The sequence below is a fragment of the Anomaloglossus baeobatrachus genome, chromosome 1 (genome assembly GCF_048569485.1).
Source record: "Anomaloglossus baeobatrachus isolate aAnoBae1 chromosome 1, aAnoBae1.hap1, whole genome shotgun sequence".
Taxonomy (NCBI): domain Eukaryota; kingdom Metazoa; phylum Chordata; class Amphibia; order Anura; family Aromobatidae; genus Anomaloglossus; species Anomaloglossus baeobatrachus.
This window is the reverse complement of record NC_134353.1, coordinates 153,538,126-153,562,488: the sequence shown is the minus strand read 5'-3', so window position 1 is coordinate 153,562,488 and position 24,363 is coordinate 153,538,126. Positions and strand designations below refer to the sequence as shown.

The 24,363-nt window shown below is 45.6% G+C and overlaps 1 protein-coding gene across 4 annotated transcripts in view; it reads right to left on the bottom strand.

The window, feature by feature from the left end:
- Window positions 1-24,363, bottom strand: part of IRF2 (interferon regulatory factor 2) — a 196,094-nt gene that overhangs the window by 68,099 nt on the left and 103,632 nt on the right. For all 4 annotated transcript variants that reach the window (XM_075347153.1, XM_075347151.1, XM_075347152.1 and 1 more), the window contains exon 2: window positions 21,597-21,700. In XM_075347153.1, the coding sequence (XP_075203268.1) occupies window positions 21,597-21,683 (87 nt within the window). In that variant the 5' untranslated portion in view covers window positions 21,684-21,700. The remainder of the gene's footprint in view (window positions 1-21,596; window positions 21,701-24,363) is intronic.

The following is a 24,363-nucleotide window of genomic DNA, read 5'->3' as shown; positions in this document are numbered from 1 at the left end:
GCGAGGTCAGCGTCCCTGCTTGCAGGGAGCCAGCTGACAGCCGCTGTCTGCGCATGCGCCTCCAGCTTTTCAGAGGGAGGCGGAGTGACCGCGGGGACGGAGCAGCAGCCAGGTAACGGGGAAGACCGGGGGGTGATGGCAGGAGACCTGGCGGGACCGGAGGACAACTTTTTTGTCGCATGTGATGTGTCACATGCAGCAGAAAGAGCAGGATGAATGCGGCCGCGTGCTACGCGCCACCATGTTTCATGCTCCAGAGGCGGGAAGGGGGGCGGCTCTGGAGAACCGTAGGGGGCTCCGGGGGACCAGAGGGCTCCGTTGTACCGGAGAAGGGGTCAGGGGGAGGACATTTCCCTGCGATCTGAAATGTTTGATCATTTCAGATAGGAGGAAAATGAATGCAGAGCCGGCGGCGGCAGTTTTCGGTGCGCTTCGGCGCCATTTTGACTGTTCCGGAGGGGGGGGTAGGGGTGGGGGGGGGGGACTCTCCGGTACCGGGGGCCTTAGGGGCACTAGGGGTTTATATTTATTTCTCATCTGACATGTTTGATCACGTCAGATGAAAAAGAAATCAGTTTTACCGGCCATTTCTTTTTTTTTTTTTATGTGATCGTCAGTATACGGTGTATACTGGCGATCACATTATCGGGGTCCAAAAAAAAAATACCCCGATTCATAATCTGGGGGGTCTCAGCTACCCCCGGTAGCTGAAACCCCCGAGATTTTCGGTCGCTGCTGGGCGCTACAGGGTTTTTTCGGACCGATGCTTTAAAGCGGCGGAACAGAATAAGTACCCTGTTTTGCCGCCGTTTTAAGTCGTACGGCCGTCGTTATGAGGTTAAAATCATTTTTTTTCAGTGGTCTAATATTCCAATTTTTTTTAGATAATTATTTTGGGTTTTCATTGGCTGTAAGCCATAAACATTAACAGAAATAAACACTTGAAATAGATCACTCTGTGTGTAATGACGCTATATAATATATGGGTTTCCTTTTTTGCATTGAATTACTGAAATAAATTAACATTTTGATGATATTCTAATATATTAAGATGCACTTGTAGATCTATGTATGCCAAAAAGGGTTTTGATGCAACTGAATTATAAAACCTGTGCTCCACTCTGAACTGTTTTTTTTCTTCTTTAATCTAAAGCCAGAAGAGGATCTAAAGAAAAAAATCATCATCAATATTTCCCCTCCCCTTTCTATCCGCTTATGTTTTTGAATTAAAGGGGACCTGTCACCTGATTCATGCCAGTCGGCTTTTCCCAGCTCCATCATTGGAGAGACCAGTCCATCGTATCTAGCAGTGTTAGTAAAAGATGGCCAGAGAAGACATCAGACTAGTCCAATCTCTATCTATGGTCCAGGGGCGGATTGTTAAAGGGACCCTGTCAGCACTGGAGTACAAGTACAGGCACTCTGTGCATCATGGTGGAGCCAAACATTTAAATAAACCTTCCACCTGCTTGTTTTCCCCCTATCTGTGCCCTTCTCTGACCCTAGGAAAGCAAAGCTGTCAATCAAAGAAGAGGGGCGAGTGGTAGATTAAAAGAAGACAAGCAGGTGGAGGGTGTATATAAATAATTTAGCTCCATCATGTACTTGGTTTAAACAATCAGTCTGTGCTGATAGAGTCCCTTTAAGGGAAACCTGCATTAGAGCCAGCAGTCAGTCACTGCTGGGGGCGCGGTTACAGCTGAGCTCACTATTAGAGATGAGCGAACCGGTCCCGGTTCGGCTCGAGGTCGGTTCGCCGAACGGAGGTCCCGTTCGAGTTCGGCTCGTCGAACGTTCGACGAACCGAACTCGAACTGCATAGGAAACAATGGCAGGCAATCACAAACACATAAAAACACCTAGAAAACACCCTCAAAAAGGTGTCCAAAAGGTGACAAACAACTCACAACACAACACAAACACATGGGAAAGTGACAAGGACATATACTCATGCGAAAACAAAACAGCTGGACAAGGAAAAAGAGGAGGACACACAGATATATGAGTATATGCAAGGAAACATCGATTCCATTATTGTGCAACTTGAGCCCTGCTCATTTTAGGCTTCCAATCTTGATAAATTGCCTGAACTCGCCACGTACGCCTTGGGGATCTTGTCGTGTCCTGCAGCCAGCGTTCTCTCGGAACCTATCTTCAGTGCTGCTGGGGGTCTGCTGGCAGATAAGCACACGTGTCTGTCCACTGACAATGTGGACATGGCTCTCAGAGGACTTTTCTTCCCCTGGCTCAGCTAGGGGAGGCGAAAGGCACGCGTATTTTTGAGAGTGCTGCATGCAAAGCATCTTTTTCTTTTTCAAAAGGGGGCTCAACCAATGCCAGTCAAGTGGGGTGTGTGTGGCCCAGTTAGTGGAAACGAGGGAGACTGTGGTTGGAGTACCCTTGCTGTGTTTCTAAAAGAACCAAGATGAACAAGTCATGGCTCTCAGAGGACTTTCCTTCCCCTGGGTCAGCCAGGGAACGGGAAAGGCACGCGTATTTTTGAGAGTGCTTCATGCAAAGCATCTTTTTCTTTTTCAAAAGGGGGCTCAACCGATGCCAGTCAAGTGGGGTGTGTGTGGCCCAGTTAGTGGAAACGAGGGAGACTGTGGTTGGAGTCCCCTCGCTGTGTTTCTAAAAGAACCAAGATGAACAAGTCATGGCTTTCAGAGGACTTTTCTTCCCCTGGGTCATCCAGGGGACGGGAAAGGCACGCGTATTTTTGAGAGTGCTTCATGCAAAGCATCTTTTTCATCTTGAAAATTGGGTCAACTGATGCCAGTCAAGTGGGGTGTGTGTGGCCCAATTTTTGGAAACAAGGGAGACTGTGGTTGGAGTCCCCTTACTGTGTTTTACATGCTTTTAGAAGGGCATGACATGGCTTAGAGGTTGACTTTCAGCATCTGGAAACTGTTGGCTACCAAAATGCTGCCTTTCCAACCGAGGATTTTCGAGACCTTATGCCCATCGCAGTGCCCCAAGAGCCGATGCCCAGGCGCCACTCCTTCTCCAACAAAGGCGTGCACGCGCTACACCAGCATGTCGCACTAAACATCACTGATTCCTTGAGAAACTCTGTGTGACAGGGTGCATTTCACTACAGATAATTGGCCCAGTAAGCATGGACAGGGGCGTTACATGTCGCTGACTGGGCAATGGGTTACTGTGGGGAGAGATGGAGAAGGGTCTGCTGTACAAGTCTTGCCGTCCCCACGAGTTGTTTCAATCCTTCTTCTGTATGTAGAAGTTAATACACTGCTTCTGCCTCTTCAACCTCGTGTGGGTCCTCCACCTTGGCGCAAACCCTGTGTGGTCAGGCCATCCTTCCTTGTAACTGCGCACAAGGAATACCACACACCTCCTTACTATGCTGGCAGCAGAGCTCAATGCCATCAGGCGGTCAAAGGTTTACTTTGAAATGTATGGGAAATGTGAGTCACACCGCTGAGAAGTTGTGGACGGTTAGCTCTGGAGACCGAGTTTCATCAATGGTTGTCTCCACTCAACCAGCAGCCAGGGAAGGCCGGGTGCGACAATGATGCAAACATGGGTGCGGCCCTTCGCTGTGACAATGTGACACACGTGCCTTGTGTGGTTCACGTGTTGAACCTGGTTGTCCAACAATTTTTAAAGCACTATCCTGGCCCACATGGCCTTCTGCAGAGAGCACGGTGTAACGCCTTCCTTGATCCACACACTCAGATGGGCTGTAAATGATAGGCTAGAGGGAAGCCACTCACCAAGCAGGACCCCTAGAACCCTGAAACCCTTTAACCCCTATACAGGGATTAGGAATTACACAGGGCCCAAGGTGATTAATACCTGTGGAAGGCTGCAGTTCCAGAGAATAGTAGTCAGGCAGGGTCAAAACATTAATTGAGGAACAGGAACAGAATGGGATGGCCAGGACTTAATCAGAAAACAAGCAGAGGTGAAATGCGGATCGGCCAACAAGGTACATAAACAGCAAGCAGGAAAAGTAGTCAGGTAACAAGCACACAAAATCATAAAACTGAACTGGGGGTAAAATTAACAAGAGGTTCATAGCTATGTCTGGCAGTGGTCTGCAGACAGGATGGGCCTAAAAAAGGGTGTGGTGTCTTCCCATTGGTTGTAGCTGAATGATGGTATTTCATCTGTGAGATACCCACCAGCTACATTCAGCCAGAGATTCTGCATCTGTCAAGGTAATGAAGCCCAGTGGGTGAGCATAACCTGCGTCCACCTGCGCCGCTGGCATCGACTCCTCTCCCATCATCAGCACTATGCATGAAAGGAACACGTTGTCACCTGGCGACCGGAGTACAAATTGACGGAGCGTACTCCGTTGGTGACTTAACAGCCGTGTGCGGCAATGATGCAAACCTGGCTGCGGGCCATCGTCAGGGCAATGTGACACACGTGCCTTGTATGGCTCACGTGTTGAACCTAATTCTCCAGCAATTTTTAAAACACCATCCTGGCCTACATGGCCTTGTGCAGCGGGCACGCTCGCTATGTGCTCACTTCCATCGTGCGCACACAGCAGCTCAACAACTTTCGTCGCTACAGAAGTCTTTAGGTCTGGTGGTTAAACGACTGAAATGCGATGTGCAGACACGCAGGAATTTGAATCTGCACATGTTGCAGCGTTTGTGGCAGCACCGCCGAACCCTGCTGCAATACGTTATGACATATAGCCTGGGATAACTTGATCCAGAGGTGGTGCAGATCACGCTGCTGGAGTGGTGTCAGATCAAGGACCTATGCACCCTGCTACACAGTTTACAAATGTCGACGAAGATGTTTAGCACTGGCAATGTCATTCTCAGCGTGACAATTCTGGTCATCTACATGATGGAGCACACTGTAATTATTATTCGGAGTCAGGTGTTGGGACAAGAGGAAGGGGAGGAAGTACAGGAGGAGTCATATGCGGAAGGGATAACAAGATCTACGAGGTCCAGATGGTCAGCGGCACCTATGCGGCAGTCATGGTGAGGGAGAGGGATTAACAAGGGCGCATAGTATCAGCAAAAAGTGTTGAGGAAGGTGCAGGAGCCCATGAAGAAATGGAGGACGAACTGGCGATGGGCATGGAAGACTCAGCAGATGAGTGAGAGCTTGCTCACATTTCGGTTGTGCGAGGTTGTGGGGAGAGGGCAGAGGAAGGAGGCACGATTCTCACCTCTCTGCCACCAACACACCAAGGACTTGGTCCTCCTGGATGCACAAGACACATGAGCGCCTTCTTGCTGCACTACCTACAACATGACCCTCGGATTGTACGAATTCAAAGTAATCCGGAATACTGGGTTGCCACACTGTTAGATCCCCGGTACAAGACAAAATTTGGCGAAATAATTCCTGCCATAGAAATGGACGCACATATACAGGAGTATCTGCAGAAGGTGGTACGCAATCTTAGATCTGCTTTTCCAGTAAACACCAGTGCTGCACAGAGTGAATCTCAACGCTTTGTCATGGATAGGAGGAAATGGTCTTTTACTTGTCCACATCTGAGGGACCGAGGACTGGCTGCTGTGCTGAGATGGCGTTGAGTACGGTGTCCCTGCAGAGTTGCACTTTTGGTCATATACCAAAATGAGTTGAAAAAGGACAGATGCTGGTGGAAAGCGGAACAGGTGTGTTGGAAAGGGGAAAAAAGTTTTGGTCCGTGGATTTGGTGGTTAAGCAACAGTAACATTTGCTGAAGAAACACCATCTGTTACAGTGGGACTGGCAGATTTGGATAAGGTGGTATATACTATGTTACCGCTATATAACGAAAATTAATAAGAAAAGAAAGAGAAAGGTATATATCCCCATCAGCAGTCAGTGTCCACCGTGCTCCCAGTTGGAAAAGGAGAGGTTGGCAACTGGAAGGTTTGGTGGAGGATACAGAGCTGTGTGGCTATGAAACTAATAGTAGCCTGAACCGAGTTAGACGCCATTCGGATCTGGAGACTGGGAGCCCTGTTAGCGTCACAGGGTCCACATGCCCACCCAGCCCAGGAACTCCCTGTTAACAACACAGGGGCCATTGAGTACGCTGACCGTGTGCGTAGGGGCCACACCTGTGGACAGCAGGCGCATCAGCAGCAGCAGGCCTGTTAATGCCACTGGGCTGCACAAGCAGGACTGGTAGGACAGGAGCTGGTCTTAACCGTTCTGCGTTACCAACTGTGGTGGTGGCCTGCATCGACACCCTATCCCTGCCTACCTCTGGCCTAAAGCCGCAATGGGTTCAACACATGGAGGTGTGCTCTTTCGGAGCATAATAGAAGACTGCGCACCTCCTTGTTGGCTCCAGCCCCTTTTATAACCTGGGTCCGCCCCAAACCAGGGAAAACCACAATGCACCTCCTGGAGACAAAAGTAGAGTGACACGTCATGAGTGGCATAACTAGCGTCCTATTTGGAACCGCAACTTCAATGATGACCTCATGGCTGCCATGACCCAAACACCTCACCAGTCATCGTCTGACCATCAATAATGCGGTGACAAGTCATAGGGGTGGGCCTCTGCAAGCCATTTGGGAGGACACCTGATGCCCTGTGGTCTATATGGGACCCCCACATCAGGGGCAGGGCCAAAGAGTTCATTACCGGACCTAGTCTCTGATGCAGGAAGTGCCTGAGCATGCTCAGTAGCATGAAATACAGTCTCTGAAAAAAGACTATCAGCTTTAGCATGGTGTCTAGGCACAAAACAGGACTTAGACCCGGCACGGAATGCAAGTACCTGTGCAAAGAGGCTTTTCACACTTCGTATGGGAGCATGCGCTGTATCCCGAAATGAAGACTTAGCGTCAGGAATGGCACAGTCAGGCTGAGCATACTCACTAGGCGAAACACTGTAGTTAGGCTGCAGCTGGGGTAAATCGGCACACGCATGCGCACTAGCTGCCTCTCCACACTTACACGTGGAGGAGAAATTGCTCTTCGGGTGTGAACTTGGAGATGCTGTCTATGAACAGAAGGAAAAGCTAAAAGGAAGCCTCACTTTCTATCCCTCCGAATTATCAAATGCAGCAATGAATTCCCTGAGTTTGCTATTACATTAGCGTAGCAAAATGTGCATGAGGGTGTCATGCACAGGTGCTAGAAATAGCTTGGCACCAGTGGGGCACTAATGGAATACAACAGCCAGTTCTATGATGCCACTAAATGGCAGTATTTTTTGCTATCATTATAGCTTATTAAAAACAGAGCAGGAGGGTGTCATGCAGAGGTGCTGCACATAGATTTGCACTAGTGTGACTAGACAAAAGTCCAATAGCTACGTTTAGGATGCCACTAAGTTTCCTCAGTGTTTGCTAGTATAATGGCTTAGTAACAATGAGTTTGAGTGTGCAATGCAGAGGTGCTGCAAATATCTTTCCACTAGTGGGACTATAGCAAAGTCCAATAGCCACGTTTAGGATGCCACTAGGTACACTGACTGTTTGCTAGTATAATGGCTTAGTTAAAAAGAGTTTGAGTGTGCAATGCAGGCAGACGTGCTGCAAATATCTTTGCACTAGTGTGACTAGACAAAAGTCCAATAGCCCCGTTTAGGATGCCACTAGGTACACTGACTGTTTGCTAGTATAATGGCTTAGTTATAATGAGTTGGAGTGTGCAGAGGACAGGAGGGTACAGTGCCAGGATTGTGGGGCTCTGGGTAGAGGTATGGAAGCCTGCCTTTCTATTCCCTCCTAATGGGGAAATGCAGCGACGAAATCCCTGACCTTTGCTACACAGATGCTGTCTCTGTTTTCAGGACCTGTCACCTATGGCTCTGACCCTGCCGGTACGAGCCCTTAAAAGGACTGATAGAAAGTGCTATCCCTAAGCTGTCTAGCGCTGTGTATGGAGCGCATACAGCAGTATCGGCGATAGGACAAAGGACGGAGCTGCGCCAGTGATGTCTGACACCAAGGACGCAGAAGAGATAATGGCATCCTGGAGGAAAATGTCCGGTTTTATAATGCAGGGACATGTGACATGGACATCCTATCACACATGCCGTTGCTTCTCTGGCTAAAAGTCCACTTAGCTGTGTGTGTGTCTGGGATTGGCTGACATGCTGGCCCGCCCCACAAGACGCGCGCGCTTAGGGAAGGAAGACAAGGAAAAAAAAAAAAAAATGGCGATCGCCATTATACAAACAGCAGTGATCTGAAGGCGCTGTTCCCGCACACTATACACTGAAATGTCATAATAGTGTGAGTCACAGGGTGACTTACACTATTACAGCGCAAAGCCAGCTAGGAATTAGCTGTTTTTTTGCTGCTAGAACCGTTCTCGAACGTTTCTAGAACTATCGAGCTTTTGCAAAAAGCTCGAGTTCTAGTTCGATCTAGAACAGGCCCCAAAATCACTCGAGCCTAGAACTGGAGAACCTCGAACCGCGCTCAACTCTACTCACTATACACTGAGCGGTGACTGAACCAGCACCGGTGCCATCTCTGTGTAGAAGCTGAATCCTGTGAGGAGGAATAAAGTTCACTTCCTCCCAGCAGTGGGGCTCTAAGTGCGGGCGCCAGGCAGGTTCAGAACACTATTAACCTGGATATTAACTCTATATCTGCAGGAAAACAGCATTTTTGCATATGACAGGTTCCCTTTAAAAGTATATTTTCTCTCCTGGGGAGACTATTATCGAACAGCCAATCTCAGATTCATGCTACCTGCGGATTTTATATGACAAATTCCCTTTAAAACAAAAAAAATTGCAACCCATGCCTGCGTGATTCCAGCCTTACTGAGAGAATTGTTTTGTGAGAGGTGCTTTAATTGAACTCCTCATACTTGATCTGTAAAGGCAAAAACCTGTGAAAATTCCTCTAAAAATGATCCAATAATCCTACATGACACAAATCCGCTGATTCCTGTGCCTCATGATTCCTATATTGACTCCCATTCTCTCATGTCACAGCTTGCCACCCCGTCCACAACAGTCAGATGTCATGAACCATGTTCCCACCCAGCTTAGCCCAGGCCTTGACTTGATAAACAGCTAGGGAATTGGTGCTGGTAATGATTTACCTGCATGTACTTGTACTAATCAGCCATATTAACCAGAGCACTCTGCATGAACTCACCTGTCATCAATAGTAGTACATAGTAAACATGCGAGATACAAATTGTCAAAAAATAAATAATTAAACTTCCTTATGATTAGTCACAAAATATTGTGCAATTCTTCCCCTATGAGCTCCGCAGAGTAAAACCAAAATGATTGTGCCTGTCTATAGCATACTTATTGGGCAATCCATCAAGGAAGTGCTATGTGCAGCCTGACAGTACAAGAGAACAGAGGTATTTGCATAAGATTCATGTAACGCCAAGCTCACACCAATTTATCAAAAGTGTTACAGCTGTTTTTCTGTATTATACACATGGTCCCACGTGCAGAAACACAGATTTCATTCATCTGAATTTCTTATGCAGGTGTCTGCACCAAAATACACAGTAAGAATCGGCTCTGATTATTACGTATTTTGAGAACTTTTTTCCAGTGTTTTGTATGGTGCGTTTTTGACACTGTACCAGCAAAGTGAATGAGATTTCTTAAGTCTTAGGCTATATGCGTACGCGGCAGTTTTAACTGCACCCAAACTGCAACCAAAACTGCACCTTGTCCCAGAGAGCCCGAAAATGTAAAAAAAAAAAAAAACCCCACTTCTAATGATGGTGAGTTTTTGCTAAAGGAGAAACAAAATATGATAGCTACCTATCAATTATCCTATCCTAAGATAGATAGAAAAAATAGAAAGGATATATAGAATAGATAATAAGAAAGAACATATATAATAGATAGAAAGAAATAACAGAATAGCTCAATAGAGGGATAGCCAGCTTGGCCAGATGTTTCTTTAATTTTGTTTAGGTAAAAAAAATGATGTGTGGTCCCCCGCATTTTTCATATTCAGCGCAGAAACAGCAACGGCTGCAGGCCACAACCCTCAGCTGTCTGCTGTGCCTTGGCTGGCTATGAAAAATACAGGTGATCTGGCGCTGGACACGGCTCTTCCCGTTGCCCTGGTGCGGTTGCAAATGGGGTAATAAGGAGTTAACAGCCCACAGCTGCTACTAAGCCCTAGATTAGTGATGGCAGGCATCTATGAGACCCTCCCTATCACTAATCTGTAGTGAAAGTAAATAAACACAAACACCTCAAAAATCCTTTATTTGAAATAAAAAGACAAAAAAACACCCCTTCACTACTTTATTGAACACCAAAAACACCCCTGCAGGTCTGACGTAATACACACGAGGTCCCAAGATGCTTCCAGCACTGCCCCATCTGACGCTCACAGCGAGCACCAGAGCGCCAAAGAACATGACTGCCCGCTGTAAGCTCCATGCAGCAACAAATGAGCCACGCGATCAGCGGTGACGTCACTCAGGTTAGCTGCGGCCACAGCTGGAGTCCTCCACCGGTGACAGCAAATCACCCTAGTGACTGAAGTGAGCCACGCGATCAGCGGTGACGTCACTCGGGTGATTTGCGGTCACAGCTGGAGTCCTCCACCTGTAACCGCAAATCAGGCCACGACTGAAGTGACCTGCTGGTGGAGGACTAAGGCTGGAGTCACACTTGCGAGAGACTCGCACGAGTCTCACATCGCATCACCCGGCATGGCCACACACTCTGACAGGAGCGGGTCAGCTGCATGTATTTCTATGCAGCTGAGATGCTCCTGTCCGGAGAGCTGCATGCCATGTCGGGCGATGTGATGCAAGACTTGCAAGAGTCTCTCACAAGTGTGACTCTGGCCTTACCTTAGTGATATGACCTATGATCGTACCTGCCCAAAGTGTACATGCGCAGGAGCACAATGGAAGCCTCTGTGTGAATGACAAAGCTACCCTGACAAAGCCGCTGGGAGCGTTGACACGTGTAGGTTCCTCTTCACCTCCACCCTCAGGTTGATTATGGTGCTGTAGCTGCTCTAGCCACCTTTACCTTTTCATTGAGGTAACCAGGTCTCCTTGCAAGTCAGAGCCTTTGCCCTTGATTTTTCATCTTCTGGGCCTAGGTAGGTCTTTTTCCTTCTACCACACCATACACCATACCCATCATACCACATTTGGATGGGTTATGCTTTTTGACTGAGTGCATCTCCTTCTTTATATGCAATTATTGTATTGCTTATTTATAATTACCTTATGGTGGTTACCTAATTTGGGCACTTTACATCATTCTGGGTTTTGCTGGACATTATTATAGGCTGTTGTGTGCTATTATCATCAATTGCTACAGGTTTCTTCATCATGTGTATTTATTGCTATTTACTGTCATTGTTTATTTGTGGACCGTGGTCCATATAGGGTGTGGTGTTTATGTTGTTTTTTTTTTTTTAAATGTTTTTAACTATTGTCTGTGGTTGGTATCTAATAAAGTGTATTAAAGTTATTTAAATGAATTGTCAATATTCATTATATAATTCTCGGTGTGCACATGATTACATGCAGAGCTGTTATTCTCTGTTCAATGACCCAGGAAGAGTCATGCACACGTGGCTGGGCAGGAGGAAGGTGATCGCACAAGATGGAGGAGGCGCCAGACCGAGAGCAGCGACACTAGTATTATGAGTATTATAAAGGTGTTTTTACATTCTACAGAGCGGCCTGACCACTTATATACAGTTTTCTAGAATGCTGTATATAAGGGCTTACTGGTGATGGCCGCAGCTCATAAGGGAAACACCTGGCGACAGGTTCCCTTTTAAGTATGACAATTTGTTCAGCATTTTCGATCATTTTTCAAATGAATAGGGAAAAAAAGAAAAATGTCTAAAAAAAACCACTCCAATATCTGCAGCAGAAAAATCTGAACGTGTGCATATACACTTAAAGGAGCTATTCGATTGGGCAGTGAAAACGAAAAATGTAGGATTTTTCCACTTCAGTTTTGGGATGGGAAGGAGTGCTACTTGGCTTTCAGAACGCAGATCCTGTTATAGATTGTGTACTCCATTAGCTGAATCCCTAAGGTGCCAGTTAGTTCCCCCATATTGGAAATTTCACTACATAAGGAATTCATCTAGGGGTGGAGTGAGTATTTTGAAACCAAAGCTGCCTCACATAATTTTATACCATTGGGAAATATAACATTTTATTGGTAAAAAATTTTTTTTTTATTAGCTGCAAATTTATATCAGTTACACAAGGGTTAAAAGGTGAAATTAGTCCCCACAATTTATTGTGCAATTTCTCTTGAATTCGGTGATGCACTATATGTCATCAGGGCTGAGCAGGAAGGAGCGCCGTTTGATATTTGGAGTACAGATTTTGCTAGAATAATTTGCACATGATATTTGTGGAGATCCTAAGGTGCCAGAACAGAAGAAAAATCTTATCTACAGTTGCAGTGACTATTTTGTAGAGTCCACTATTTTTTTTTTTTCCTGGAGAATTGTAGATATGCCAGTTTAGTGCCCATACATTGTGCCCCCATATATTGCATCACCCCCACACAATGTGCCCAGCTTCTGCTTCTTGTGACTTGCACCTTAAGGCTCTGTGTGCACTGGGAAATGAAATTTCCTTGAGAAAATTCCGCATGCTCTCAAAGATTACCGCACCCGCGGTAAAAAACCGCGGGAAACCGCACCCGAAAACCGCATGCGGTTTGCTGCGGTTTTACCGCGGTATTTTTCGCGGTATTGCCGCGGTTTTGCCGCGTGCGGGTTGGGATGTGCTTTATTGCATTCAATGCAATAAAGCACATTGAAGAAAAAAAAAAAAAAAAGTAATTTAATTCTGAGATAGTAGATAGATAGATAGATAGATGATAGATAGATAGATAGATAGATAAAGAGACAGAAGAATAGATAGAGGGATAGATAGAGGGATAGATAGATGACAGATCGCTGCATTTCCCACGGTCGGCAGTGAGTTCACATTACCGGCCGTGGGAAATGACCGGTAATTACCTCTGCTGTCTGCTGCATTCAGCCTGTGTCTGTGACAGTCGCGGCTGGATGTCAGCAGTGCAGGACCTGTGGATTACGTCGGAGCGGTGGATTACGCCGGAGTTTTGGTGCGGGAGGGGTTAATAAAATGGTGAACGAGGCTTGTTTGTTTTATTTAAAAATAAAGGATTTTCGGTGTCTGTGTTTTTTTCACTTTACTTACGGGTTGATCATGTCAGCTGTCACATAGACGCTGCCATGATCAAGCCTGGGGTTAATGGCGGTGGTCCCCCATCACCATTAACCCCTTGTTATATTACCCTGCCGCCACTGCTACACGGCGGCAGGAAGAGCCGAGGACACTCCCGGTGCTGCCGCATAATGGATGCGACAGTGCCGGGGCAGCTGCGGCTGATATTCTCGGCTGCGGGAGGGGGAGTGAGGCGGGGGACATTACCCCTGCCCCTCTCCCTCCCCAGCCTGAGAATACCGGGCCGCCGCTGTGTGCTTACCTCGGCTGGACGGTAAATATGCAGCGGAGCCCACGTTCTTTTTTTTCTATATTTCCGTTTTCTTTCTATGTGTGTTCTATGTGTCTGTGTCTATGTGTTCTATGTCTGTGATGTGTGTGTGTCTGTGATCTGTGTGTGTGTTTACTCTGCTCTGCTTCCTCTTCCTGTAATGACATCACTTCCCTGCAAAACCGCAAGCAAGTGATGTACATTACCGGAGGTAAACCGCAAAATACCGCAGGGAATAACGCAGGAAAACGCAGTGAACCGCACAGAATTTGCTGCCTGCGTTATTCCCTGCGGGATTTCACGATTACATTGGAGTCAATGGAGTGAAATCCCGCAGCGATGTGCGGAAAAGAAGTGACATGCACTTGTTTTTGCTGCGGGATTCCCGCAGCAAAACATGCAGCTGTCAAATTCCGCCCAGTGCGCACAGGATTTTTTTTCTCCATAGGATTTGCTGGTGATTCACTGCAGAGATGTTATGAACATTTTCTGCAGCGAAACATGCAGCAAATCCGCGAAAAATCCGCGGCAAAATCCGGTAAGTGCGCACATAGCCTAAGTGTGCTCTCTCCACTACAGTAATGCCACACACGGGGCCACTTACTGACGGTTAGCGCACTGTGAGGCTCAGAAGGAGGGGGGAATTTGGATTTGGGAGAGTAGATGTCACTGGATTTTATTTAGGGAATGGAAGCCGTCGCTTTTCCAGAGTCTTTGTTCTACCCACCCCTATATTTCCAGAGACAGATGATGGACTTGAGTGGGGACTGGTTTTGTGCACGATAAGTTACGGGTTGTGTTGGTAACATTTTGGGGTACAGAACAATTTTTGATCATTTCCAGTATAAAGATCATATAATGTATCACTTTCTTGTGTTCGATGCTGAGCACTTACATTAGGATTTCTGTGTAAATCCCCCCAAAATGGGATTAATTCGAAACCCCTGCCAGAACCTCTTACTATAATGAGGCAGATTGAGACATCTTGGAATCAGTTTGGCATCTGTGCTGGTGATTTCCATCTTTTTAAGATGTTCAAAGACGTGAGGACGACCACAGTTATGCACTAAAAATAAAGGCCGCTTTACACGCAACGACATCGCTAACGAGATATCGCTGGGGTCACAGAATTCGTGACAAAAATCCGACGTTGTTGGCGACATCGTTGCGTGACACCTACAAGCGACCGCTAACAAACGCAAAATAGTGAAAAATCGTCAATCGTTGACACTTCGTTCTTTTCCCAAATATCTTTGCTCATTTTGGATGCAGGTTGTTCGTTGTTCCTGAGGCACCACACATCGCTGTGTGTGACACCCCGGGAACGACGAACAACAGCGTTCCTGCGTCCTCCGGCAACGAGGTGGGAGTGACATTAATGCGGCTGCTCTCCGCTTCTATTGGTGGCCCGCTGTGACGCCGCACAAACCTCCCCCTTAAAAAAAAAAAAAAAAAGTTTGTTCGCCGCCCACAGCGACGTCATTAGGAAGGTATGTGCGTGTGACGCATACTAGCGATATTGTTCGCCACAGGCAGCGATTTTTTTCACCTGACGCACGCACGACGGGGGCAGGTGCGATCACTAGCGACATCGCTAGCGATGTCGCAGCATGTAAAGCGGCCTTTAGTCTTAAATGATGGAACACCGCCAGAACAGAGACCAGACAGAGTTCAAAATGACTCCATATATGAGTGGTTCTGTTGGGGGCTTTGTCTGAATCATGTTTTTTTGGGATCTAAACGGAAATCCCAACATAAGCGCTCGGCGGAGAGCACAGGATAAATGTGAGCCGGGCTTTGTTCATTCGAACAGCCAAAAAACTGAATAAATAGACAGCAGTACGAGAATAATTCTTATTTTTATTTATTGTGGGGGTATTAATCGATAAGAAGGCTTTATTATGTTTTGCTGCTATCACAGTAAAAATGCTTCTTTATAAATAAATTATTTTTCTGTCACAATATTCTGAGGGCTGTAAGTTTTTTACTTTTTGTTGAACAAAGCCGTAAAAGGTCTTATTTTTTGTGTAATAAGTTTGAGATTTTTTGTGGTACCATTTGGGGACAAATAACCTTTTTTGATCACTTTTTATTCAGATTTTCAGGATGCAGAATGAACAAAAACTAGCAATTCACACTTTTTTATATTTTTTACTCGATTCACTGTGCAGTAAAAGTGATAAAACCAATGTGTTCTGCGGGTCAGCATGATTAGTCATACCAGATTTAGATTTTTTTTTATGCTGTGCTACTTTACACACTAAAGTCTATATTTTACAATAAATTATTTGTGGGACGTGAATATTTTTCAGTTCGATCACAGGCCTCATGTATTACAGTATTATTGTACTGTAGTATATGAAACCTGACTGTGCCTGTTAGACCCAGATTATAGCAACATCTAACAGGCCAACGTACCCTGGGGTTATCAAATGACCTAAGGGTACTATGGCAACTATTGCCACCCGCGATTATGATTACAGGGGGCCAATCCTGTCAAAGGGGGTCTTTTATCCCCTTTTCCCCTTTTAACCACTTAAATATTGCTGTCGCGATAGACAGTGGTACTTAGGTGCTAACTGGCCCGTTCAATTCCAAAACCGGTCAGGGTCGATGCCCATTGTTGTCAACTATAATACACAGCTGTCAGCAACAAAAATTTCAACTACGGGGGGGGGGGGGGCTTTATTCACTTATTCCTCGGCACTGTTAAAAAATGCCATTGATGAATTAGGGCCCTACGTGACCACTGTTAAAAGATGTATCAGTGGGCGTGCGCTATTCACTTATTCCTCTGCGCTGTTAAAAAGCGGCGCTGAGGAATAAGGTCGCTGTTAATAGCAAACTTTAAGGGGTTAAAATTTGACGTACCAAAACCAACAACAACAAAAAAAAAACGCAAGTAACCTAATTTAGCTAGGGAGTACAGAAATGCTGCAACGTAGCCACTCCATCTGGCTATGTTCAGGCATTGATAATAACACGGTCACCTGTTCTGAAAACCACAAAAAAGGCAAAATTGTAAGCTTTTTTATTCAGCGTCCTCACTTCTTGCTCAAATTGTTAAGTATTTACTTTTTACTTGTCATCTCTGATATGTAAAGTGATGCAAAATATGACTCAAAGATTATCTTGGATTGTAGACACTGACCTTCAAATGATCATAAGAAAAAGCTTTATATAATATTTTATTCGATATGGAAACCCCCTAAAGTTTGTGAATACGTGTGATAAAAGAAAGCTAGAAAAACAAAATCGAAAGAATTCTTGCTGCCTCTGAAAAGTAAGTCTAGAGGCCCCTTTACACACAGACTTTCTAGCGATCCCAACAGCGATCCCAACCTGGCCGGGATCGCTACAAAGTCTCTGGTGAGCTGTCAAACAGGCAGACCTGGCCAACGACGCAACAGCGATCCGGACCTGCAGAACGACCTAGCTAGTCATTGGGGACGTGTCAAAGCAGCTATTTGAAAGGGAAGTCGCTAACGAAGTCGCTGTAAAGTCCCCTTTACACACTAAAACTTTGCTGCACAGCAGGAAACAAAGGACCAAAGAATGGTCCTGAACGATTTGTAGCGATCAGCAACTTCACAGCAGGGGCCAGGTCGCTGATGTGTTTCACACACTGCAATGTCGCTGGGGAGGTCGCTATTACGTCACAAAACCGGTGACGTTACAGCGATGTCGTTTGCGATGTTGCAGTGTGTAAAGCCACCTTAGGACTGCACCCAGATTTTTAGTACCACTACTTGTAACTATCAAGTGACAGCAAACACAACCCAAAGTATCCCTTTAGACTGCACCAGTAGCTTAATACTTAAAGGGAAGGTGTCGCGGTTTTTATTTTTGTATTAAAAATAGTGATTATGAAATCAAGTATTTTTAATACAAAATTAAAATCGCAGATTATTTAGTTTTTATTTAATTCTAATTTTACTGGAGGCACTGGGGGCCATGCTGGATTTGCTGTGTGTGTAACGACAGTTACTCCTTTATGGCAGCCCCTGTGCATAGACTCTGATAGTCGGAATCCGACCCCTAGGCTTATTATAGTAGAGCTCCCTGCTGTGACTTGGACGCGCCCCCTGGGCTGTCCAGATCACAGTAGAGGGAGGAGATCGGTGCCATATTTCTGCAGCTCACAGCGGTCATGCTGTGTGCTGAACTTTTCCCCCCGTCACCGTTCGGCCAGTGGGGAGTAGTGTACCGGTGCCCCTTCCCCCGCCGCCGATGCTACCGTCTCTGATAATACTCCCACGCTCTCCCCCTATGGCCTGTCACCTGTCGGCCGGTGTGAGTAGTGTACAGCCCCCTCCTTCCCCGGCCGCAGCGGGCGTGCTTGTGTGTGTGTGTGGCAGGGCATTTTGCGTGTGTGCTGGCAGAGCATTTTGTATGTCCGTGCGTGTGGCAGAGCGTTTTGTGTGTGTGCGCGTGTGGCAGAGCATTTTGTGTGTGTGCTGGCAGAGCAATGTGTGTGCGTGCTTGTGTGTGTGGCAGAGTATTGTGTGTGTGCTGGCAGAGCATTGTGTGTGCGTGCATGTGGCAGAGCATTTTGTGCGCGTGCTTGTGTGTGGCAGAGCATTGTGTGTCTGTGCATGTGGCAGAGCATTTTGTGTGTGTGCTGGCAGAGCATTGTGTGTCCGTGCGTGTGGCAGAGCGTTTTGTGCATGCATGTGGCAGAGCATTGTGTGTGCGTGCGTGGCAGAGCATTGTGGGTGAGCTTGCAGCAGAGCATTGGTCCGCTCTACCCAGCCCCCGCTACTGCTGCCACCCCTCCCCCCGCCGTTACCATCTCTAATTACACCCCCTCCCTCCCCTCTGCCCACCTCTGCTGTGTGTGTGTGTGTGTGTGTGTGTGTGTGTGTGTGTGTGTGTGTGCGCCACTGCATGTGAGTACCGGTGATACTGTCTGCAGGGTTGTGTATCTAATCCTATCCTGTGTGATACTGTTTGCTGAGCCGTGTATCTAATCCTCTCCTGTGTGATACTGTCTGCTGAGCCATGTATGTAATCCTCTCCTGTGTGATACTGTCTACTGAGCCATGTATCTAATACTATTCTGTGTGGTACTGTCTGCTGAGCAGTGTATCTAATCCTATCCTGTGTGATACTGTCTGCTGAGCCATGTATCTAATCCTATCCTGTGTGATATTGTCTGCTGAGCTGTGTATCTAATCCTATCCTGTGTGATACTGTCTGCTGAGCCCTGTATCTAATCCTTTCGTGTGTGATACTGTCTGCTGAGCTGTGTATCTAATACTCTCCTGTGTGATACTGTCTGCTGAGCTGTGTATGTAATCCTATCCTGTGTGATACTCCTGCTGTCCTTGGTGACACTTTAGACATTTCTTGTCACCAACAAAATGGCTTTGCATTGTGTCCCTACATGTCATTCTCTGTTATCTGTTGTAAACACTCAGATTAGGAGGGGGGAGGCGTGCCATCACACACAGGAGAGCAGACTCCGCCCACTTTTACTGCAGTTGTAATGTGAGCTTCTTCTACAGTAGGATTTCAGAAGCTGCTCCCCCTAGTGTTTAACAGTGGAAAACATCAAACTTTTTAAAAAAAAAAAAAATTATATTTTGCACAATTAAAAACAAATAATATTTCAAGAAAACAATTAAACATTATTACTTTACATTTTTTCAGTTATTGAATTTTTTTTTTTTTGACGATACCTTCCCTTTAAAAGGGATGGTCCGAAGGCAAAATCATTTTAATTCTGAATCCCTATCTATTTTGTGCCATAATCTAAACTGTTTTCTAAGATACTTGCATCAAAAATTCGCTCTCTTTCCCTAAATACACTATCTAACTGGTTTTCAATTTTTTTTTCCCCCCACTTCCTGTGTGATGAAGGTTCATTTTAGAATTTCAGTGCATACTAGGATACTCAAACAAAGCGTCATCAGGGGGCAGAGGCTGTGGTAGCTGTCACAGCCCATGCCTCCCGTACTGAAGCGAAGTGTCATCAGTGATGTGTGCTGTGCGATGCGCACATTGACAACTTGGACTCTCTTGTCGGCCAAGATCAGCAGTATTGAGTCAGAATATCCAAAGTGCAGAAACCAGCACCAACTCCACAAGTGGAATCACTTGTCTTTGCACGCCAGGTATTCTTAAGCGGGCTTTACACACAGCGACATTGCTAGCGATGTCGCTGGTGAAAGCACCCGCCCCCGTTGGTTGTGCGTCACGGGCAAATCGCTGCCCGTGGCGCACAACATCGCTAACACCCGTCATACATACTTACCTGCTTAGCGACGTCGCTGTGGCCGGCGAACCACCTCCTTTCTAAGGGGGCGGTTCGTTCGGCGTCACAGCGGCGTCACTAAGCGGCCGCACAATAGAAGTGAAGGGGCGGAGATGAGCGGCCATAACATCCCGCCCACCTCCTTCCTTCCTCATTGCGGGCGGCCACAGGTACGGCGATGTTCCTCGTTCCTGCGGTGTCACACATAGCGATGTGTGCTGCTGCAGGAACAACGAACAACCTGCATCCTGCAACAGCAACGATAATCGGGATTAGAACGACTGGACAACGATCAGGTGAATAATTTTGATCGTTAACGGTCGTTCGTGCATTTCACACGCAACAACTTCGCTAACGAGGCTGGATGTGCGTCACGAATTCCATGACCAAAACGACATCTCGTTAGCGATGTCATTGCGTGTAAAGCCCGCTTTACACTGCTCTGTTGCTCATTACTACTGATGTGAGCTCTCTGTTGTCAGTTCAGATCATACAACGAGCAGGGATTAGTCTATCCCCTGAAACGAGCATCACTGATGACACTTCGATTCAAGAAAGGGGGAGAGGCTTTGGCAGTGACCGCAGCCTCTAGTCCCTGATGATGCTTTGTTTGAGTATCCCAGTATGAACTGGGAAGTGTCAAAGAAATGTCATCAAAAAAAAGAAGCAAAGGATATAGGGCTCGGCTCAACCATCATAAAATAGGTGCTTGGAGTAAAATAAACACTATAGGTAAGGTTAACTCCAGCACACAAATAGTTCAAATGAAAAAGAATTTTTTATTTTTAATTTTTGATTTACTGCAAAAAGTGTACTGTAACCAGTAAGCAAAGACAACATTTTGGCTTTTATCAAGCCTTTATCAAGGATAGGGAATTTGTAATGCAGGTATATTAGAAAATAGTTTAAAATTATGGCACTAAGTAGATAGGGATTTAGAATTAAAATGACTTTGGCCTCCCCCTTTAAATATCAATCGTGATAAAAAAAAAAATCAAAACAAAACAATCATAGTGTGGCCTTTACGTAGGGAGAGTATAAAGAAACTAGTTTCTATTTATTTGGCTATGTTCACACATTGCTTTTCCCTCCTTTTTTCTGCAGACAAAACCTGAACCCGTGGCAGTAAAATAGCGGTTTACAAAAAGCAGGTTTTGCTGCATTTTTGCTGGATATCATATGTGTCATTTGTCTATAGTACATGTTTAAGGCTACATTCCAACAATTAGCGTTAGTCAGTTTTTGATGTTGCAAAATATCTGCACCTATTATGTAAATTAGATTACTTAAGATGTTTCATTGCATTTTTTTGCGCACGTTTTTTAACTTGCATTTTTTATGCTGCTGTTTTTTTGTCTCGGTTTGGTGTGTCATGTGTTAAATAAGGCTACTTTTAGTTTTTTAAATTCATAGTGTTTGGCTTTGACGAAATTTATTGAAATTCTTAGGATAATGAAGTGCAGAGGCGGAGTTATGTTCCAGGCAGTAACTGCCCCATAGCCTGGAAGAACTCATTTACATAAAGTAATAAAAGATATTTCCACAACAAGGCTTCTGATATGAGGCAGACAGGTATGACATTTTTCAGCACTCCTGTATGTCTTCATTAACAGGTTAGATAGGTCAAAAGTGCTGACAGATTCCCTTTTAACACAATACACTCTTGTGCACAATGCTTTTAGGTATATATCTCAATGTAGATAGTGTTTTACATATCTTCCTACTGATCAATCTAGAAAAAAACTCCTTGTGTGATCGGACAGTGCAGCACAAAATATAGGACGCATTGTGTTTGTGAGTTCATTGCTTTAATTCTGGACATCATGTTGTGGAAAAGCCAAGCATATTCACCCTTCATTGCTTAATAGTATCAAATGCAGGTCTATATTTCAAAAAGAATATATCTATATGATAATATAATCAGTATACAAGTACCTTGTTTAACCATTTTAAACCTGGAATACAGTCCCTATTTATCTGTTCTTCTAACCAGGGTCGCATACGCATCCGCTCCACAGGCATATTTCCAGGAATGAGATCTGGAAGAAAAAACATTTTTTTTATTATTATTATTATTATTATTGATTTTATTGCTAAATAATGCCCTTTCATACAAAAAAGGAAGTATTACTGTAAACCTGGACAAATAACAAAAATCACCCCAGTAGTAAACCTGATGAAGGCTGACGTGTCTTAGTATGACATGCCAGAACTTTTCTTATGACTTGTGTCTCTGTATTTATAGAGCGTCCATCACCTTTTATTAAGAAAAACATGTTGACTGCTACTAAGTGCACATTGTAACAGTATATGAAATAACACACTGTTATACTCCTTGCAATTTATATTTTACTTTATGTGAACTGAGAGGTGTCTGCTATAGTTTATGCAATCCAATATAACAATTCTGGCTGCTTCATTTAGGAACAAGTACTAGCATTACCCTTGTGTAAAATTAATTGTTTTATCATCCTTTATAAATAAAATTAAATAAATAAAATAAATAAATATTTTTTTATTCATTTTCCCAGCTCAGTCAGTAAAAAATAACTTCGCATTGTCTGGTTAAGAAAACCCAGTTTGATTTACCCTATTAGTGAATTCTAAGTTGAGAGGATCGTCCCACAGCGCTTGTAAAACACGTCTATGGGTGTAACTAGAAGAGCCAGGGCTCCATTGCAAACTTATGAATACCCCCTTTCCCCCTGTGACACCTTGCCCTGAAGCAGAACCAGGCAAGACATGTATATTTTTCGACTCTAGGTTTAGACATAAGGCTATAGGAAAATTATGTTTAGTACCAATTAGATCTTCTTTGGTGGTAATAATTAGAGGTGTCAATACCACTAATTTTTGTACCGTACTACAATTGGAAGGTTATAGAAGAGTTATCTGGGACTTATAATATTTTTGCGCATGAGCCTAAGGGGTACTTTGCACACTACGACATCGCAGCTGCGATGTCGATGGGGTCAAATCGAAAGTGACGCACATACGGCCTCGCTGTCGACATCGGAGTATGTGAATCGTTTTTACTACGATTAACGAGCGCAAAAGCGTCGAAATCGTATGATCGGTGTAGCGTCAGGCATTTCCATAATTTCGGAAGGACCGATGTTACGATGTTGTTCCTCGTTCCTGTGACAGCACACATCGCTGTGTGTGAAGCCACAGGAGCGAGGAACATCACCTTACCTGTGTCCCGGCTGCAATGAGGAAGGAAGGAGGTGGGCGGGATGTTTACGTCCCGCTCATCTCCGCCCCTCCGCTTCTATTGGCTGCCTACCGTGTGACGTCGCTATGACGCCGCACGACCCACCCCCTTAGGAAGGAGGCGATTCGCCAGCCAGAGCGACGTCGCAGGGCAGGTAAGTGCACGTGAAGCTGCCGAAGCGATCATGTTCGCTACGGCAGCTATCACAAGATATCGCAGCTGCGACGGGGGCGGGGACTATCTTCCTCAGCATCGCTACCATCGGCTCGCGATGTCGTAGTGTGCAAAGTACCCCTAAGAACTAACAGGTGGGTAGTTGCTAATTACCTGCCTGTTCTGCTCGTCATTGATCTGTGCCAGTTCAGAGCGGTCACGGACTGCTCCTGCTTCCATTGACCGAGCTTGGCCTTCTCTTCCGCTCTGCCCTGTTTATGGGGTATCTCAGCCAAGGCTGAGAGGTCAGAGATTGTCACCGTGCAGAACAGGCAGGTAGTTAACAACTGCCCCTTTGATAACTCCTTTAACAGTGAGCTCCGGTTAGTGTCTCAATGCAGCAAGCACATACACACACATAACTCTGCTTAATCCACAAGCAACGATGTAAGACATACTCAACACTTCTGCATGTACAATGGATGCACTCAAACAAACATGTTTGTTTGTTTGCAAAACATTACACATGCACACGCAGCATTGTTGCATACATACACACACTAAGGCCTTGTGCGCACTAGGCGTTTTGCTGCGTTTTTAGCGGCGTTTACCGCGTTTTTGCGCTGAAAACGCAGTGACATTGCTTCCCCAGCAATGTCTGAGTTTTCATTTTTGCTGTCCGCACACAGCGTTTTTTTGTAGCTGCGTTTTTGTGGTGACCACAAAAACGCAGCATGTCAATTATTTCTGCGTTTTTCACCCATTGAGTTCAATGAGATGTTCAAAAACACAATGAAAAACGCATATAGCTGCGTTTCTATGACTAAAAACGCAGCTATAAACGGAAGGGGTGGGTACTAAAGTGACGTGTACAGGAAGAGGATTCCTTCTGTCAGTAAACACAGAGGCGTGAATCCTCCCAGTACCGCCACCGCCGCTTCCACCTCCAGTCCTGTGCATGTCTGCTGCCGTGCGGCGCCATGTCTGGGCCGGAGGTGGAGGCAGCGGCGAAAACAAAAGTGAACAGTAGAAAAAAAAATGTCATACTCACCTGTCTGCAGGGTCACGATGCCATGTCCACTCCCAGCTCCTCTCCCGGTACCGCCGCTCCGGCTGTGTGCAGTCTCCCTGGGCACGTAATTCATGAAATTTAAAAAAAAAAAAAAAAAAAAGAAGGGCTTCCCTATATTTTTGATTGCCAGACGGGTACAAATAGGCAGCTGGGGGTTGGGGGCAGCCCGTACCTGCCTGCTGTACCTGGCTAGCATACAAAAATATGGCGAAGCCCATTTCATATATTTTTTTTTTTTTTTGCAAAAAACTCCTGCATACAGT